At 37.2% G+C, this 18,323-nt stretch overlaps 4 protein-coding genes across 7 annotated transcripts; 2 read left to right on the forward strand and 2 right to left on the reverse strand.

The window, feature by feature from the left end:
• The first annotated feature begins 1,544 nt into the window (after positions 1-1,544).
• LOC111484973 (beta-1,3-galactosyltransferase GALT1-like) lies at positions 1,545-6,207 on the forward strand. Of its 4 annotated transcripts, none has more exons than XM_023131679.1 (8): positions 1,545-1,569; positions 2,457-3,327; positions 3,763-3,989; positions 4,077-4,358; positions 4,740-4,868; positions 4,937-5,116; positions 5,516-5,623; positions 5,700-6,207. In XM_023131679.1, the coding sequence occupies exons 2-8, from the start codon at positions 2,574-2,576 to the stop codon at positions 5,913-5,915; spliced, it is 1,896 nt and encodes a 631-aa protein (XP_022987447.1). In that variant the 5' UTR covers positions 1,545-1,569; positions 2,457-2,573; the 3' UTR covers positions 5,916-6,207. The 4 variants fall into 4 exon arrangements, with proteins under 4 accessions (XP_022987447.1, XP_022987432.1, XP_022987439.1 ...); XM_023131664.1 differs by lacking the exon at positions 1,545-1,569 and adding an exon at positions 1,613-2,184; XM_023131671.1 differs by lacking the exon at positions 1,545-1,569 and adding an exon at positions 1,613-1,899.
• LOC111484997 (50S ribosomal protein L18) lies at positions 6,176-7,767 on the reverse strand. The gene is made up of 5 exons (XM_023131686.1): positions 7,504-7,767; positions 7,133-7,367; positions 6,888-6,976; positions 6,630-6,782; positions 6,176-6,542 (listed from the first exon to the last, which is right to left on the reverse strand). The coding sequence occupies exons 2-5, from the start codon at positions 7,278-7,280 to the stop codon at positions 6,387-6,389; spliced, it is 546 nt and encodes a 181-aa protein (XP_022987454.1). The 5' UTR covers positions 7,281-7,367; positions 7,504-7,767; the 3' UTR covers positions 6,176-6,386.
• Positions 7,768-11,725: 3,958 nt separating this feature from the next.
• Positions 11,726-13,595, forward strand: LOC111488231 (cyclic dof factor 1-like). The gene is made up of 2 exons (XM_023135927.1): positions 11,726-11,941; positions 12,289-13,595. The coding sequence occupies exons 1-2, from the start codon at positions 11,822-11,824 to the stop codon at positions 13,342-13,344; spliced, it is 1,176 nt and encodes a 391-aa protein (XP_022991695.1). The 5' UTR covers positions 11,726-11,821; the 3' UTR covers positions 13,345-13,595.
• A 1,508-nt stretch (positions 13,596-15,103) lies between these two features.
• Positions 15,104-16,704, reverse strand: LOC111488240 (transcription factor MYB117-like). Its single transcript, XM_023135939.1, has 3 exons — positions 16,176-16,704; positions 15,656-16,090; positions 15,104-15,550 (listed from the first exon to the last, which is right to left on the reverse strand). The coding sequence occupies exons 1-3, from the start codon at positions 16,474-16,476 to the stop codon at positions 15,327-15,329; spliced, it is 960 nt and encodes a 319-aa protein (XP_022991707.1). The 5' UTR covers positions 16,477-16,704; the 3' UTR covers positions 15,104-15,326.
• Between the last annotated feature and the right edge of the window lie 1,619 nt (positions 16,705-18,323).

Consider the following 18,323-nt stretch of genomic DNA (forward strand, 5'->3'; position numbering starts at 1 on the left):
GTATATTTATGGCCTTAGATGGCTAATCATTATGCTCCTTCTAATAACAATCAGACCATAGAAGTTGGATGATAAACTTTACCATGTATTACCGGTCCTTATTTACTGCAGTGTACCCAACTTCAAGATACAGTGACTCATAAAGTTTGTTCCAATTATAACTGTTGTTCAATTTAATGTTTTGCCTAAATTTTAGCATGGACAGCTTTCTTGAGCGTCATCAATTTTCCCTTATATGTACTAATTTATTTATTATTATCAAAATAATTGTAATAAAAAATTATTTCTCATAATGTTGCTCGCTTCCCCGCTCAATTAATAGGAAATGTAAAAAATTATTTGCGAATGATAAAAGTTGGATCTCAGAGTAAAACGAAACATTTCTTATAAGAGTGTGGAAACTTCTCTCTAACAAACACATTTTATAACCGTGAGACTAACAAAAATATATGATGGGTTAAAGCGAACAATATCTGTTAGTGGTAGGGTTGGATTATTACAAATGGTAATAAAGTAAGATATTAGGTGTGACGTGCCAGCGAGGACGCTGGACTCTTAAGAGAGATGAAACGTGAAGCCCCGCATCAATTAAAAAATACAACGAAACATTTTTTTATAAGAAAATGAGTTATTCAACTCGATATTTTTTTTCCTTTTTAAGGATTGATGAGTCACAAATACTGTTCCATTTCAAAATTTTATAATTTGTTAAAAAGCATATTTTCATTACTATCTTTAAACTAAATAAAAATTAAAAAAACACTCTCACACTTTTTTTAATTATGGGTAGATCATAAAATTTAGTTGAGGTATTTTCTGTTAAAAAGAATTATTGAATTGTGATTTATTTCCATATTTTATAAATATTATATTAATGGTAGATCATAAATTTGTCATAAAAATTGCATTATTTACTCAATTATTGAATGACAAACATTTACTTTTAACATAATAAAGAGGAGCTCGTGAATATAAACATTTATTTGTGTCTGTTTTTCTTTTTAGTTCATAGTATGATCTGAATCGAATTCCACCCAGTGACATAACCAAAATTAAGATTCTTCAATTATACAACTAAATTCACACTCCTAACCCGTTTAGGCGTTTGATCACAACGTTTCACCAAATGGGGTCCCTTCTTTCTTTTTCTTTAATGTACTTTGACAAATAAGTGCAAAACTCAAATTACCGATTTAAGAAAAAGCTTGACTTATTCGACCTTCAATTTTATTTCAAAAAATAATTTTATTCCTTTAAAATTATAAAATTGCCACTAATCTTTACTACTACTTTATAAATTTATTAAAAGCGGAGGAACAAAACATTTTTTATTTCCAAAAAATTAAAATAATCTATCTTTGTTGGAAAATTCAACTGCCGTCCAAGGGCAGCCATAGACTCAGCTTTCAATTTGTAATTGAAATTAAAAAGTGGACTTGAAGAATAAATAACGAACCTCCTTCGAAAAAATGTCCAATCAGAATCGGCCACGTCAAACGGTGATTTAACTTATTTATAAAAGACGGCTTTACGGCATTGGAGTTGTCGTGAAGGAGGAGCGACGACCAGGTAGCACGGAAGATGGTCCCGTTCCCTCTTTTATTTATTTAATTAATTAATTAATTTGTTGACGACAGGTAGTTGCATTGTTAAAATTAAATTAAATAAATAATTTATGAAATTTGAAGTTTGATAATCTGTGCTTTGACGTCGACTCCAAGCTTGGCACGACAGCGATCTATTACTCACTGCAACTTCCCCTGTCCATCTTTTCTCCCTCGTTTTCTTCTTCTTCTTTCTCCTCCCTCCACCCTCTTCAACCTCTCTAATTTGTTGCCGCCTTTGCTTCATTTTCTCTGCATTTCACTCCGCCAGGACTTTCCTCTTTACATTTTCAAGGTAAACTTGCTGTCTCTCTCTACTTTTTCTTTATACGTTCTTCTCCGATTGACTGTTGAGGTTTTCAGTGCTTCTTCTATGGAACGATACATTGTTTTTGGATCTCGTTGTGTTTTCCGTCGCCGGAATTTCCTACTTGAACAACGCGCTGTTTTGCTTTTTCTACTTACTTTCCTCTTTGTTTTGCTTGTTTGTTTTGTACTTGTTTCAATTTGGAGAAATTGTACCTGGTGAAATGCGGATGAATTGTTTGTTGTTTCTGTTCAGTCTTCCATTTCCTTTCTGGTACACTTGCTAATTCTATTAGAGTGTAGCGTTTTTTATTTTCTTTTTGAGAAAATGTTTTGTTGTGATTTACGCGGGATGTGAGTTCGGATTATTTATGTTGGCATTATTTGCAGAAATTGGCTGCCATATTCTCTTGTGCATTGAGTTAGTATTGATTCGATATTCTGCAATTAATGCATGTCGAAACTCTTATTTAAACTATATCCACCATTTTTTCCGAGAGATATCTGTTCTTTATTGTCAATTCTTTCCTGTAAATATGTTTTCAGAATTAGTCTCGAGGAACAACGTTTCAGGCTATTGGCACTTTAGTTTCGTTTATGCTTAATGATGGTGGAGTTTGGGCTTAGAGCTTTTGGCTATTAGCGAATTGTTCGGTCGCCGGAATGAAGAAAAGTTATGGGCGGGTTCTGGTTGCATCCTTTTGTATGTTGCTCTTGATGGTTTATGTTATCTCGAGAAGTTCAACTCGGCAAAATTATTATGCAACTCGCTCGTTCAATTCCGTTGATCCTCTTCAGTGGCTCAATCCTGCAGTTCCATCTGCAGTTCAAAATCCTGAAATTGCTTATCAAGTGATTACTGCCGACTCCATAATATCCAGTCTCTTCACTCAGGGGAATTTTACTAATGAAGAGAAACAATATCTTCAGACTTGGAATCATTTAAGAAGCATTACTAATTATACCCGAGGGTTGCCTAATGCAGTGGAGGCCATCAAGGAAGCAGGAGGTGTATGGAATAATCTCAAGACTTCGATCGAAAAGGAAAGGCTTGGTTCTACAAATGAAAGTGCACGTGCAAAAGAGAAGCAATGCCCTCATTTTCTGACCAAAATGAATGCGACGAAACTTGACAACAATGGCCATAACCTAAGAATGCCTTGTGGCCTTACTCAGGGTTCTTCCATCACAGTCATTGGAATTCCAGATGGTCTTCTTGGTAACTTTCAAATTGACTTGACAGGGGAACCACTGCCTGGGGAGCCTGATCCATCCATCATTTTGCATTATAATGTTAGGCTTTTGGGAGATAAGTTAACTGAAGATCCTGTAATTGTCCAGAACACCTGGACAGTTTCTCAAGATTGGGGAGAAGAAGAGCGATGTCCATCCTCTGTGTCTGACGACAATGGAAAAGGTATAGACGTCTATCACATTTCCTTTAACTAATTCCATGCATGCCCACTAATGTAAAATAACTAATTTAGTCAATTTTCTGTATTTAAAATATGGAGTCTCGATTGAAATCTGTTGATTCTATTTATGAACAATTCAAGTTTGCTTGCAAACGATCTTACCTTGAAACTTTGTTACAAAGCAAGCCATGTGTGCAATATTGTACTATGGCTTGCTGATGGGAGAATTAGTAATGCACGTGCTTGCATTATTAGTAACAACGTCCATTCGAACCACATAATGTCTTTCATAATTGGTTTATCAATGGCCTGGGAAATTGGGAACATAGCATCGATTAGCTTCGTAACATTAAAATGAACACATATTTTTCTGCCTCCCTTAACAGAGCATTGTTTCCATTCACTTTGAAATTAATGTTGTTGATTTTATATGCTAGTGGATGAATTGGAAAAATGCAACAAGATAGTGGGTAATGTCGAAACTCGACTTTCTGAATTGAACAAGAATTTCAACAAATCAAAACCTACGGTGCAAGGAGCTAAAACAAAACCATACTTCCCCTTCAAACTTGGGCATCCATTTGCTGCTACACTTAGAGTTGGAGTAGATGGAATCCAGACGACAGTTGATGGAAAGCATGTTACATCTTTTGCTTACCGTGAAGTAATGTCACTCATTCTTGTATTAATTGTCTTTACATTGATCTCTGAACGATCAATCTTATGATGTTTTGGCTTGCTTCTTATTTAGACTTTGGAGCCATGGCTAGTCAGTGAAGTAAAGATTTCAGGAGACTTGAAATTAATTTCTGTCCTGGCAAGTGGTTTGCCCACATCCGAGGATTCAGATCATATTGTTAATATAGAAGCATTGAAATCAATTCCCCTCTCTCCGGATAGACCATTAGATCTTTTCATTGGTGTTTTCTCCACAGCAAACAATTTTAAGTACCGAATGGCCGTTCGTAGAACGTGGATGCAGTATCCTGAAGTACGGTCAGGGTCTGTTGCAGTCCGCTTTTTTGTTGGGTTGGTGAGCTTCACATATACTCTTCTTCGACTGAAAAGAACTTTGTCTCTATTAGGCTACCTATTCATTTTGAACCTAGTGGTTTCATAAGATAGTCAAGCTATTTTCACATGAACCTCATAGTTTACTTCCAATGTTTATCTTTGAGCCTCATGGCCACTTCTAAGTCTGCTCACAAAGTGAAAGTGAGTGAGGTGTTTCATGAGATCGGATACACTATTTCAAAATTTCATTATTAGAATACTTGAAACGGAATGATTCATCAGTTGTTCGTATGAAATTCTTCCATGCTTATGTTTCTTTCATCATCTACCTCTTAAAATTCCTATATTATGAATAAATTTCAGTGCTTTACAATCAGTTTGCATCATTTGCGTTTTGCAGCATAAGAACCAAATAGTCAATGAGGAAGTGTGGGATGAGGCCCGAACATATGGTGACATACAGATGATGCCTTTTGTTGACTACTACAGCCTTATTACATGGAAAACGTTGGGTATCTGCATCTTTGGGGTAAAGATTCGTTCTTGCACTGAATGATGTGAATTTAGCATTATGATTTAATCTCACCATTCCGGCAGGCAGAAATTGCTTCATCAAAGTATATCATGAAGACAGATGATGATGCCTTTGTTCGAGTGGATGAAGTTTTAGCTTCTTTAAACAGGATCAGTGCACAAAGTGGATTGCTTTATGGACTCATCAACTCAGATTCTCAACCTCACAGAGACCCTGATAGCAAGTGGTACATTGGTACGGAGGTAATTTTCATCTCTGGTTTTTACTTATACGGGCAAAGGATCTAACATTGCGTGGATAACTCAAGGCTAAATATTCATTTCTATTTTCTTTCACTTTTATGGGTCTTAACTCCCCTTTGCTTTACTGAAATATCTGATTTGCAATATGAAAAGAACTACCCTGAAAGAAACGCTAACATGCGAGCATTTGTTTCCCCACGTTTGAGCTTGTCTACTTTGAATTTGGCCGATTTTTCTATTAAAAAAGAGTTTGTCGAATGTGGAATAATGTTCGCATTTTTCAACAAGCTTGCTCAGAATTTGGGTTCCATTGGCCTATGTAGCGCATACTCGATCAATTTAATCAAAGCAAATAAGTTCTTTTATACCATTTTATATTCATTAATTGCTCCATTGTAGGAATGGCCCGAAGAGAATTATCCAACATGGGCCCATGGTCCTGGGTATGTAGTGTCTAGTGACATAGCTAAGACGATATCCAAAATGTACAAAGAAGGCAGCTTAAAGGTTATCTGTTATTTCTTTGCTCGAAGAAGGTATTATTCCATAAATGATATTCTAAATCAGGATGTTATATCCTCAGATGTTTAAATTAGAAGATGTAGCCATGGGAATCTGGATAGAAAACATGAAGAGAGAGGGCCTTGATATTCGTTACGAGAAGGACGAGAGAATTCATATTGAAGGCTGTAAGTATAATTATGTGGTTGCTCACTATCAGGGACCTCAGGAGATGCTCTGCTTGTGGCAAAAACTTCAGGAAGGAAATGGTGTTAGATGCTGTGGTCCTGATAACTAAGATGACTTATGTTCTAAGCAGCCTGGAAATTGAGTAACCATGCTGACGATCACAAACCAGATAGACTAAACAACCATACCAGGATTGATCCCCTGAAAGAGAAGAGGTAACATGAGGAATTTTACACCCTCTTAACAATTGCTGTATAATTAGGTGTTACTGTAGAGAAGAATATTTAGTATAGAGTTGCTTGAAATTTTGAACATTTCAAGTAACCGAGAGAGATGTTAGAATGAGCGTTGTAGCCTGCACAGTTAGTATATAGTAACAATAGGTGATCAATTGAATTTTACCACATCATGCAGAATCACAATTCGATTTCAGTGATGTTTGCGCTGAAAATGGTTTATTGTCCTAACGACAATTCACTCACTGGCATGACACCTTGGCTTTTAACAAGAGATACACAGCAGACTTTGTTATTATAACAGGCATTTACATTTACAACTTGGCTTAGTTCTTGGCATATATCTATCGTTGCAAGAACCCATAGCGTGAAATTGCAATTTCAAAGGCTTGCATTTTCTCTCCACGAGCAAATCCATTTCGATCGTAAGATGATATTTCGTGTATGTTCAAGTCTTCACATGCCTTCACAAGTTCTTCACCAACATGCTGAGCAGCTTCCTGTAATCGTCAAAACAACAAAAAAAGAAATCAGACCCTTTTGTATTTAATAGTAGTTTCTTAACAGGACTTTTGAGGAAGACTTACGATGGTGGTGCATGAGGGACTTGGACGCATAGATTTCTGTAAGGTGCTTCCATAAAACAGGCACTTCTTGTTCTGGTCGTCAACCAGCATTGCATACAACTGCTTATCAGAACAGAATACTGAAAGCCTTGGTTTTGTAGAGCTGCCATTATACTGCTTGGCGTTGAAAACCATCAAATGTAATTAGAAAATTGTTATTAACGAAATTTTGAAAACTAAAAGAGTTCCAATGTTAGTATAAATGTGTTTTGTGCATACCTTTTTCTGCAACCTCCTATTTCTAACTTTTGCACTTTCTGTTTTAGAGTTTCCTCTTGCTTGGATCATCAACGGCTTCACATCGCAATCTACATGGAATGCAGGAACTCGTTATAAAACAAAATCCATCTGGTTCCAGTAATTGTTATAATAGATATATGCCAGTTTGTGTCCAACATCGTCCAAGAACAGAACCATAGATTATCATACAGATTAGGAGCTAATGCACGTATTGATTCACTTACGCCTACGTTTCAAGCTGGGAAAGTTAAATGGCTTTGACTGGAACCAGAAGGGGGTAGAAGTTTTCGATAGCAGACCAGGAACATTTAGAAAATGCATGCCACCATTAACTTTTTCAAAATTTATTGTATTGAGAGGTAAAGAGGGCATTCTTGAAATGATTTTTATGCCCAATATATGTTGTACGACAGGGTATTCGTCAGTCAGGAATTTCGTCGAGCACGTTGCACGCAATCCCTGAAAAATTGGTTGACAATCCAGCACACAAAACCAATCAAAACTCAATCACCGTATTGAAAAACAAGACTCATGAATATCTACACCCAACGGAAATAAGGAAGAAAAAGGCCCACAACCCAGAAGTTTTGATTACCTGGGAGAGAAGATTTTAGCTAAGTGAAATGCAGAAAAACCATCGGTAAGCTACGTGAAGCTACCAGTCTAGTCAGTGTTCCGCCGGAATGGATGTGGCTTGGTTGTGTGTGCCGTTGAAATTCTCCCCGCCGGCAACTTGGCCTCCTTGTGACAGCAGGAGAAAATACGTTTCCTCCTCCGCGTATATGTTGAAATTCTCTTCCTTTTCTTGAAGTCCAACCGTGAAATATCTTCTCAAAATTGTCTCTTTTTATTGGGTAAGCACTTTAGCTTTATTTTTTTTAATAAATATATTTAATCCTTAATCACTTACCATTCTATGAAATTCATTAAATTTTAACCTTAAAAAATGAGAAGGGTGGAAAGGGAATCCCACACTTTAGTTAATTAAAAGAATGATAACGAGTTTATAAATAAGAAATAAATAATATCATATTATTATGATATAATAGGATAATAATAGCAAAGTCAGGATCATCTCAAAGTGAATAATATCATACTATTATGGAAGTCTGTGATTCATAATATGATATCAGAGCCGTGGAGTGGGGAGATTGTTCGAGCTTTATTGACCTTAGTGGAGGTTTTGTAATGTGCTTTATGAAAAAGAGGTAACTGATATGCTGAATAGAGTTGCTTACCAATTTAGCATACCTTAATTTAAGGTCATAATTTCCACCAATGTTATTGGAACCACTTCCCCTCTTCCCATCATTCCACTCTCTAATTCCCTCTGTTTTCCTCTGTTTTCTCATTAATGGCTTCCCACCCAGTCGCTTCTGAGCTTTCTTCTGCCTTCGAAAGCCTGGTTTTCATCAACAGAGACATCTCTCCCATCGCACCCCTTTTCTTGGGTTTCGCCTCCGTCATCCGTTCAGCCGAGCCTCAATCCCCAAATCAAGAAATTGAAACAATACCCACTTTGCCGAACCGGTTCATCTTCTTTAATCCCTTTGCCCCTCAATTGATGGAGATCCAAGCCACTCCCCAAGGAAGGCCAACTACCTGCCTCTAAGGCCTCCATCAAAGCCATGCCCTCTCTCCCTGTCTCTGAACTTACTGAATGTGTGATTTGTTTAGAGGAGATTGAAGCGGGTGACCTCGCCAAACAAATGCCCTGTACCCATAAATTCGATGGCGATTGCATTGAGAAGTGGCTAGAGTTACATGGGTCGTGCCATATTTGTAGATATCAGATGCCAATTGACGATGAAGATGAAGGAAAGAAGATTGATGAAGAAGGGTCAGAGAGGAGAGGAGAAAGGGAGATTTGGGTGAGTTTCTCTTTTGATAATGTTATCAGAAATGGGGAGTTTCTCTTCTGATCATTCTTTTGCACAGTGAAATGCTTATAAATATCATTATAATTTTTTCAATCCTTATTACCAACTCATGCATACTTTTACTTGTTTAGCAAGAACAATTCACAAAAACAGATTAGATGTCTGATTCTTTTGGATTAAGTTAAGACTTCACATGAGACATTTTGATGAACATTTATTCTATCAAACTCTCCCAGTTGGCTTTGGAGTGTGCCGAGGATTCGCTTCAGAAACTGGATAGTCATTGTACTGCAAATTCATTCTATCATTCAATAACTTTTGCAGTGGCTGCTTCTTCTGCCGTTGAATAAACCCATCAATTCAAAATCATTTCATTTAATAATTACATATACACATACCTGATGTGCAGCTTGGGAAGCTGGAACATCTTGGCCAAGATGGAGCATAATTGCAGCTCCTGTGAATATATAAACTTATTAAGATGAACTGAGAATTAGAGAGGAAGTAATTTCATTAAACAAGGTTTGAAGGTTGTGTACCTGATGCAGAGAGGAGTAGAGAGAGAAGGATCAAAACCATAAGGAAGTGTTGGGTTTGGCCTGCCATTTTCATTACACGGTTTTGATCTTCATCCCCTTGTAACTCGCATGTTTATGTGTTTATAGATATATATATATATATATATTGCAAGAGAATGGGTTGGTGAAGTGAAGCACATAGAAATCTTTGATTTAAGCTTAAACTCTTTGTTTGGATCTCAAAGTCACAAATTGAGTGGGGATTACAGAAAGAAGAGTTATATATCTGAAATGATGAACAAATTGTGGTGTTTCATGAGTTGCTTTGAAGGTCAGTTTTGAGAAGGGAATCAAAAAGTAATGGAGTTTGATCCACCATGGAAGTGGAGAATGAGAAGGAATGAAGAAACAGAGCACAGAAAACAATGGGAAGAACTATGATGAACAAGTTTGAAAAACCATTTTGGTCAACCTTGTAATGGATTGTGAATGGGAATTTACCATTGTAATCCCATCTGGTCGGCCAAAGCAACCTCATTTCTCACTAAATTTGACACCATCATTATTATAAAATAACTTCTATTTGCATTAGAACTTGACTACCAAACCCATCCAATCAAATATGGTGTCTTTCTTTCACAATGATTCATGATTAGTGAGAAAAAAAAGGTAAGTCGATTATTAGTGGTAATTCTACCAACAAGATTTGTTGGTGCTTTCTTTTTGTGAACGTTATTGCTACCGTGGAGACTTTTTTGTGCTTCAACGTCACGCTTTTTGGTCAACTATATATGTCTTAATAAGTTAAGTTAGGCTTACTCTACCATCATGGTTGAGATTAAGACTAAGGATGTTTTGGAGTGCAAACAATGTCTCACATCAGTTCATTCATTAGTCCGAGACCTTTTAGGTGATTCCAAGAGATGACGTCTAGCTCTACCATGAGATGTACCTAAATGAAAATAGCAGTATAAATAGTTGAGATAAAAAGTTTCAATTGGGAAAATATATTTAAAAGTCTAAGGAAGAGGAAAATATTTGGCCGTGGCTTGTCCGGACTGGTTTAAACTGGACACGTGTTCATCACTAAAGAGAGAATATGCCTCCTAACTGGACGGATTGGACGACAGCCACTAGAAACAAGATATTTCAAAACGAAAGATGTGCTCCTTTCTACTTCCGACACGTGTTCATTAACCTTTTTGTAGTGTAGATGGACGGCTGGGATGTGTTTAGATGAGGCTTTTCGTGTATCTTTTGTTCGCGGGAACTTGATGGAGACGGAGCTGATGTGGAAGAAGACAGTTAATAAATCACTGCCAGATATGAGTGGCACCCTGGTGGGCCCCCGCCACGTGTTTATTTTACAGCTCCGCTATCCCGGCGCCGAGTACTCGCCCAAAAACTCGACGCCCAAAACTCTTCTGAACTCATAATGACATGGACCAAATTTATTTATGGGTTCAAATTTCGAAGTCATAAAAAATTACAAAATTGGTAATTTGTTACGCATATTGTGAAAAAAATTTAAATATGAATAACACTATTCATACCAAATTGAAAAAATAAAAATAAAATTGACTTATAAATATATCTAAAAAGCAGATAAAAAAAAAAAAGAAATAAAGAAATAATGTCCATAAACATGATTTTAAAAATATAGTTATTAAACAAAAGCTTAAATAATTAAATTTTAAGAATAATAATCATTTTTTTTCTTGTTTTCTATGACTATTCTTTTACCATAAATGTTACATGTCCACGTGTTAACACACATTAATATACATATTTAGAATTATGTCAGATTAAAAGATAATAAATTTTAAAAAATATATAAGTGACATTTTAAATTAGTTTTAAATAGCAACATTTTTAATATAATAAATAATATTTTATAAATTTAAGTATGAATTATAATATATTTATCGATTTAATATAATTTAACCATTCACATTAATTATTAATTTTTCTTTCACTATAAGTAACTTATATTAAATTACTTTGATATCGGACCCTAAAACTTACAACAAGAAAGGTTTAAAAAGCATAAACAAAAGAGATTATGATTAGGGGGCAAAAAAGCAGAGCCTAAAGGCACCTACAAAATTAATGTAAAATAATTAATTAGCCATAAAATTAGGGAGGAAGAAAGTAAACGAGGTGGCCGAGGAATTGACCGGAGGGAGAAAAGTTAGAAGACGAGTAATTGGGAGGAGTGAGAAACGTGGCGATGCTGACATGGAATAAAAAGAGAGGGAAAATCTTTTTAACCAATAACAGCACAACAAGGATCTTCTGTGGCCACATGAAATTGTGGTCCACAATATTCACCCCATTGCTGACGTGGAACCGCCCACCTTGACATTGTCATCTTAAACCTCCTCCCCCATTATTTTTCTTTCTCTCAGTCTCAAACTTCTCTCTCTGGTCGGCCAAACCTGAAAGACGAACCCATAGAAAAAAGAGGGATTTGAAGGTTAGATTGTCGGGTTTGTTGTTGAATCCGAGAACGAAAATGGGTGAAGTCGAAGTCAGAGATCCAACCATAAAGTTGTTTGGAAAGACGATTGCTTTGCCGCTCAACCATGGCGGATTTGTTTCTTCAGAATCCTCTGTTCCTAAAGCTCACCAAAAGGTACCACTTTTCCATGGCTTACTCTGTTTCATCATTTAAGACTCTCTGTCAATATGCCCTTCACCTTTTTCTCTCTTTCTGGGTTTTCTGGTATTTTTGTTGTTCTTTCAGTTTTAATGATTTTCAGTTACATTAAAGACTATTAATCCAACCTTTCGATTGTCCGTTGACTTCAAGTTTTCGTGGACTTAATTGGGTTTCTTTTTCTGTTCGGATTTTGATAAATGGATTGAACTGAGTTTAGTCCTTAATCCTCTGTGTATTTAGTCCCTAATTCTCTGTTATTTAGTCCTTAATCCTCTGTTATTCTGTGTATTAAGACATCAAATTTAAACTTTCCTGCACAGGGAATCTCATATGAAGAATTGGCATCACAAAAACAGGGGAATGGCACTGCGAATCAAATTATAAATCAAGGAACTTCTGAAGTGAGTGAGAACCAATCAGAAGAAAGAGAAATTTCATCTCCAAGAGCTTCCAAAAATGGAGAACAGAGTGAAACAAGCATCTCCCCTGACAACAAAACCTCAAAAAAACCAGACAAAATTCTTCCTTGCCCTCGATGTAACAGCATGGACACCAAATTCTGTTACTACAACAACTACAATGTCAATCAACCTCGTCATTTTTGCAAGAATTGTCAAAGATATTGGACCGCCGGCGGGACCATGAGGAACGTTCCGGTCGGTGCCGGCCGTCGAAGAAACAAAAGCTCTTCATCTTCCCATTTATGTCAGTTAATAATTCCCGACGGTGGAATTCACCACCATCAAATTCTGGGGAAAACTGGAACCTTTCTTACGTTTGGATCAGATTCTTCGATTTCCAACTCACAAAACTGTAACCCAAGTGGGTTTCTCATTGGTACAGAAAACGGAGATGACCATTCGAGTAAATCTTCAATTACAGCTTCCAATTCCTCGGACAGAGGAGATAAAATCACCTCACAGCAATCAACCGTGAAAAATGTTTTGCCTTTTACACCTCAATTACAGTCATTTACCGGGCTTTCATTGCCTTATTCTTCAATGGCCCCGCCGCCGTTCTACCCCCCTGGGTTTCCGGTGTCGTATTACCCTGTATTGCCGTACTGGGGCTGCACAAACCCGCCATCGTCGACAGTAATTAATCACAATGCTCAAAATTCTCTCACAAACACTTGTGTTTTGGGGAAACGTTTGAAAGTGGACGATCCGAATGAAGCTGCAAAGAGCTCCATACGATCAACACTTGGAATTAAGCATGAAAAGGCTGCTGCAAGTTCCATCAAAGGCGGTGCCCTTGTTGCTTCTTTCCAACAAGCTGCAAAGGGAAAAGAAGTAAACCACATTGAAAGTTGGCCGCTTTTGCAGGCTAATCCAGCAGCCTTTTCTCGGGCTTTGAAATTCCATGAGATTGCTTAGCATTAGAGTGGAAATTCTTGTTATTTTCCCAGCAGAGGCAGTTTAACGAAGACAAGACTGTAGCAGACATCCAACACTAGGACTCCACCTGAGTGGAACCCATGTTTGGTGGTGGCTGGGGCATTTGCTTATGTCTAGCTTTCTTGTGCATTATTATTACAAGTGAGATATATATACCTCTTATGCCCTGATGGAACGCTACATTCTTGGCTGTGTAACACACATATATATTATATATACTTCGAAATAAATTATACAACAACAAAATTGTGGATATTTGGATATGGATGCAATCGATTCCCTTGTGGCCTACTGATTGTTCGGGTCGGTTAGCAATAATACTCGACAACAAAATGATATTGTCCACTTTGAGCATAAGGTTTGGTGACTTTATTTTGTGTTTCTTCCAAAGGTTTTATACCAATGAAGAAGCATTATTATTCTTTAAATTAGCCAATAAGATCTCATATCGGTTGGAGAGAAAAACGAAGTGTTTTTTATAAGTACGTGGAAACCTCTTCTTAGCATACATGTTTTAAAGACTTTGAGGAGAAACCTGAGAGAAAAAGCTCAAAGAGGACAATATTCGCTAGCAGTGGACTTGGACCGTTACAAATCAACTCAACAAATAATCAACCTAGCCAATTGTGAGATCCCACGTTGGTTGGATGGGAGGAAACGAAAAAAGATTTATAAGAGTAAGATTCATTGCCATTGAGGAGGGACCAATTGCATGTGATGCCATGAACTTTCATTATCATGGTTCCCATCTTCCACCTTTGCTCTCCTTCTTCTACTTCCTTCGTCCATTTTCATTTTCATTTTCATTTACATCATCATCTTTACTTGTATGTCAATTCCTATACCAAATATTGTTTGATAGCAACAATTCAGCTTTTGAGTTGCTAAAGGAAAAGGGTTTGTGCTGATGGATAAATTGTGGTTCAAACGAGCTTTAAACAAAATGATGTAGGGATTTGATCTCAAATTAAAACCAATAATAATAATAATGCATGGTTCTTGGAGAAAGTGTGTTGAAAGCAAAGTTTGGAAAAGTGATAGCAACTCTGCAGCATTGTGTGCACCCAAAAAGGCAGATTTGGACAAAGATGGAACAGCTTAGGAGTTTGAAGTGTCCCCTTCAAGTGGACAACTCCAAATAACTCACCACTTGGGAGTTTGTATCATCAGATATTCGTCATCTTCCCTCCTCAGATGCAAAGAGCCTGAGCTCAACCCACCTTCCCTCACTTTCTCTATCTATTCATGAACAGTCACACACCCCCAAATCCTTGCTTCTTGGGCCAATTTCCATTCTTGCGTTCTCTCCTACAAATAATTCTTTTACATATATATATATATATACACATGTTCGCTTCTCACTCCTACTAAAAATGACAAGAAACCGTAGATTTGGACTGTTGCAATATACTGTCACTAACACCTTTTAGAGAATATCTTAATAGATGAGCTAGTTAAAAAGATAGCGAAAATGATCATTGAAGTAAATTTTCTTTAAACTAAAAAACGGTATGTCGAGCTAAGAAATAACATGCATGTGACAAAAGAAGTAATAACACTTAAGCTTAGATGTGATGTGTTTCCTTTCTCAAAAGCTCAAACAACCTTAATTTTAACAAAAAAAAAACACCAAAATTTGAAGTTAAAAAAATACAAAATAAGTAAACAAGCCAAGTTTGAAATCACAAGAAGTTGCTTGACACGAATGGCACAAAACACAGACAGTACACGTCGAGGAAACATAGGATAAAAAACAAGCAACCAACCTTAATAAATGCAAAACAATCTAAAATTAAGGATACTTTTAGTCTATATTATATGTGAATAATAATAATAATAATAATAATAAAATCAAGATGTTCCACCACTCACTATATTCTTCAGTTTCCTCTCTAATCCATTGTAGTGAGGTAATCTACTAATTATTATTCCAAATCCCATATCTCAGATTCTCTCACATTTCAACTTCCTGTGGCTCCAACTCCAAGAAAGTCAATAAATCTTGGTGATTGTTTCCTCGCCTCCCCCATCATTGATGAAGAAGATCCACCTGCTGCCACTTGTGATCCCCCAACGCCGTCGTTTGCCGCCGCCGCCGCCGCCGTGTTACACGCCCTATACTCACTGTGGCTTCCTGGTACCAGAATCCCATTGCCTGTTCCATCCCAAAATCTGCTCTTGGGATCTGCGCGCGCGCACACACACACACCATAATAACCAACGCCCAATTCATACAATACTCAGTAATGGGTAACTAACTAACTGTATGCATATTCAATCAAAATTTAACCTGGAAGGACATTGAGAGTTGAAAGATGAGCACATGAGGTGAAGAACGGGGTGTCACTGGGCATTGCCTCTGCTCCAGCAATGGGCATTTGGGTTAAAAACGCATAATCAACAGCACCAATAGAAGCCTGAAAGTTTGGTATATTATGATGCTTAAGGAAGCTCAAATCTTGGTCCATTTTAGTGTAAACAGATTGGGTCAGCTTCCTCCTTCGGTAACAACGAGAGTGCTCTCTATATTTCCTTGCCATTATGACATGCCAATGATTCTTCACTGCATTATCAGTCCTCCCAGGAAAAAGCCTTGCAATCATCGCCCATTTGTTTCCATATATCCTATGAGCTTGCATTAGCCTCTCTTCCTCTTCTTCACTGAATGCCCTTCTGTTAATCCTTGGATCCAGTTGGTTAAACCATCTCAATCTGCAGCTCTTACCTTCATAACAACCCAAACAGAACACATTTCAAAAAGAAAATTGAAGTTGAAAGAAGCATAATATGATTGTGGGTGGGTGTGTTACCGGATCTTCCCTCTAGCTTCTCTGCAATGAGGTTCCAATTTTGGGGGCCATAAATGGCTACGAGCTCTCTCAATTTGGTGTCCTCTGCAGGCCTCCAATGGCCTCTAGCACAGAGCCTAGACTGAGCCCCAGTGGGTGTAGTATTATTATTATTAGCATTGGAACAAGAAGCTGGATTAGCGTTGTGATTTTCAACAAATCCATCGCTGAAATCAGTCTCTGAGCTTCTACTCATCATAGACTCGCATGAAAATGGAAAATCAGAGATGGACATGAGTGCAGAGTTGAGATCAAGATCCATGCTTTCCTACCCTTTCATACCATAATCATCATCAACCAACATACCCATTAGCGGCTTGTTCATAACAAAGCTTGCATTTTTTGTAAAAGGAGTTGAGATTTATAGGCCAAAGTGGAAGCGTTTGAAGGTGGGCTGGGAAAGAAATGGAATATTGCAGTGTACGAAGAGGAACGGGAAAAACTTGGAGGAGGAGGAGGGTAAACAGTAAGAGAGCGAGGAGATTGCAACACGAGCACTGCTGACCAATTCTGGTGTAACCCTTTTTAGCTAACAAGTTTGGATTTATTTGGGTTGCTTTTGGTTTTCTATGGACATGGACATCGCCCTTTCACTTTCCTTTTCCTTTTCCCTTTTCATTAACACTATTTTTTAAAAATTGAATGCTCCAAGATGGCCTCAAACAATGAGGCGATTGAGAACAATAATAAACATACCAAATTTTATTTGACAAAATCGTACGCTTCTCTCTCTCTCTCTCTCTTTCTATTTATGAATCTCTGGGAAGTCAGTGGAGAAATCAAACCAAACAAATCTTCTGCTATCTTTCTTTTACCAATCCCAATACTTTCTTTCCTAACTGTTTCAAATTAACTAATAAATTAAAGGGTGGAGGAAGTGGTAGATCAAATTAGGGGAGGTGGGGAGGTGGGGGAAGTGTTTCTCCTTTCAGTCTGTAATTTTGTATTTTAAGTTCAACCCAACTTAGGGTTTGAAGAAGTTAATGGGTCATTGGGTTTATACCAAGTCAGACTTTTTGGCAGTGACAAAAGGTGATTTTGGCTCCTCTAACATTCTACCTCAGTTCCACATCCTTTGGTGAAAGTATATAAACTTCTTTTCTTTTTAGCACACGCGTTTTAAAATTGTGAGATTGGCAACGATGCGTAACGAGTCAAATAGGACAATATCTACTAGCGGTGGGGTTCGACTATTACAAATGGTATCAGAGTCAGACATGGGATGGTGAGCTAGCAAGGACGCTGGGTGTCACTGTCATACCTGGGTCCTCAAAGGAGCGGATTGTAAGATCTCACATAAGGTGTGGAAACTTTTTCTGATTGGAACACATTTTAAAATCGTGAGGTTGATGGTGATACATAAGACCTTAAGATAAATAATAATGCAATAAATTTTCTTGAATAGTTACGAGGGCATGAGAATTAAGAAAATGTGTTTAGGGTTCAAGGTTGGAAAGTCAAAATAAGAGAATATATTATTTTCTTTGAGTCTTCCGTTCGGACTTCCTCTCAATGTTTTTAGTGCACACTCTTAAAAAAAAATACTTCGTTATCCTCTATGACCGACCGTAGCAAGTCTCACACTATATTACACTATAATAATAATAGAATCTTTGTTTATCTATTACCATCCTTTTAACAAATTTAGTTAAATTATACTGTTAGGCTCAAATACTATAAATCTTTGAATTGGTTTTTATAGTGTTAAATCCATCTCCTGTTGTTAGAATCCTAATTGGTCAAATATTGAAACAGCCGTTCATATGATTGAAGCATGGAGAGAGAAGGTTGAAGTGAAAGGAAGAAACCCAATTGGAAAAAAGGCAAAACACAGTGTGTTGAGTTTGATGAACCCTCAAATTCACAAATATGAATAGGCTGTGTGTAAGTAAGAGTTGTTTGTGAGTGTGAAATTGAGGGAGTTCTGGTTTTGGGGTTTGGTTTATGGTTTATGGGGTGTGAGTGGCTGTCCCTCTCTCAAATGCCAATAAAAGAGAGCTATAAAAATGATGGGTTGGTTGTCTGTGACTCCAGTTTCCAGCAGCATATAGATACATAATAGATAGTAATAGATAGATAGTAGGCTTATGGCTGCAGTAGTGTGCTTTG

This window comes from Cucurbita maxima, unplaced genomic scaffold, assembly GCF_002738345.1.
Source record: "Cucurbita maxima cultivar Rimu unplaced genomic scaffold, Cmax_1.0 Cma_Scf00001, whole genome shotgun sequence".
NCBI lineage: Eukaryota > Viridiplantae > Streptophyta > Magnoliopsida > Cucurbitales > Cucurbitaceae > Cucurbita > Cucurbita maxima.

Coding starts and splice junctions, on each gene's coding strand:
- LOC111488240 (XM_023135939.1), bottom strand. CDS start 16,476: ATGGATCTTGATCTCAACTCTGCACTCATGTCCATCTCTGATTTTCCA. Junction 16,091..16,175: donor GAAGCTAGAGGGAAGATCCG/GTAACACACCCA, acceptor GTTGTTATGAAG/GTAAGAGCTGCAGATTGAGA. Junction 15,551..15,655: donor AACTCTCAATGTCCTTCCAG/GTTAAATTTTGA, acceptor GCGCGCGCGCAG/ATCCCAAGAGCAGATTTTGG.
- LOC111484997 (XM_023131686.1), bottom strand. CDS start 7,280: ATGCCCTCTTTACCTCTCAATACAATAAATTTTGAAAAAGTTAATGGT. Junction 6,783..6,887: donor ATAGGAGGTTGCAGAAAAAG/GTATGCACAAAA, acceptor AACGCCAAGCAG/TATAATGGCAGCTCTACAAA. Junction 6,543..6,629: donor GTCCCTCATGCACCACCATC/GTAAGTCTTCCT, acceptor TGACGATTACAG/GAAGCTGCTCAGCATGTTGG.
- LOC111484973 (XM_023131679.1), top strand. CDS start 2,574: ATGAAGAAAAGTTATGGGCGGGTTCTGGTTGCATCCTTTTGTATGTTG. Junction 3,328..3,762: donor GTCTGACGACAATGGAAAAG/GTATAGACGTCT, acceptor TTTATATGCTAG/TGGATGAATTGGAAAAATGC. Junction 4,869..4,936: donor TGGGTATCTGCATCTTTGGG/GTAAAGATTCGT, acceptor CCATTCCGGCAG/GCAGAAATTGCTTCATCAAA.
- LOC111488231 (XM_023135927.1), top strand. CDS start 11,822: ATGGGTGAAGTCGAAGTCAGAGATCCAACCATAAAGTTGTTTGGAAAG. Junction 11,942..12,288: donor TTCCTAAAGCTCACCAAAAG/GTACCACTTTTC, acceptor TTTCCTGCACAG/GGAATCTCATATGAAGAATT.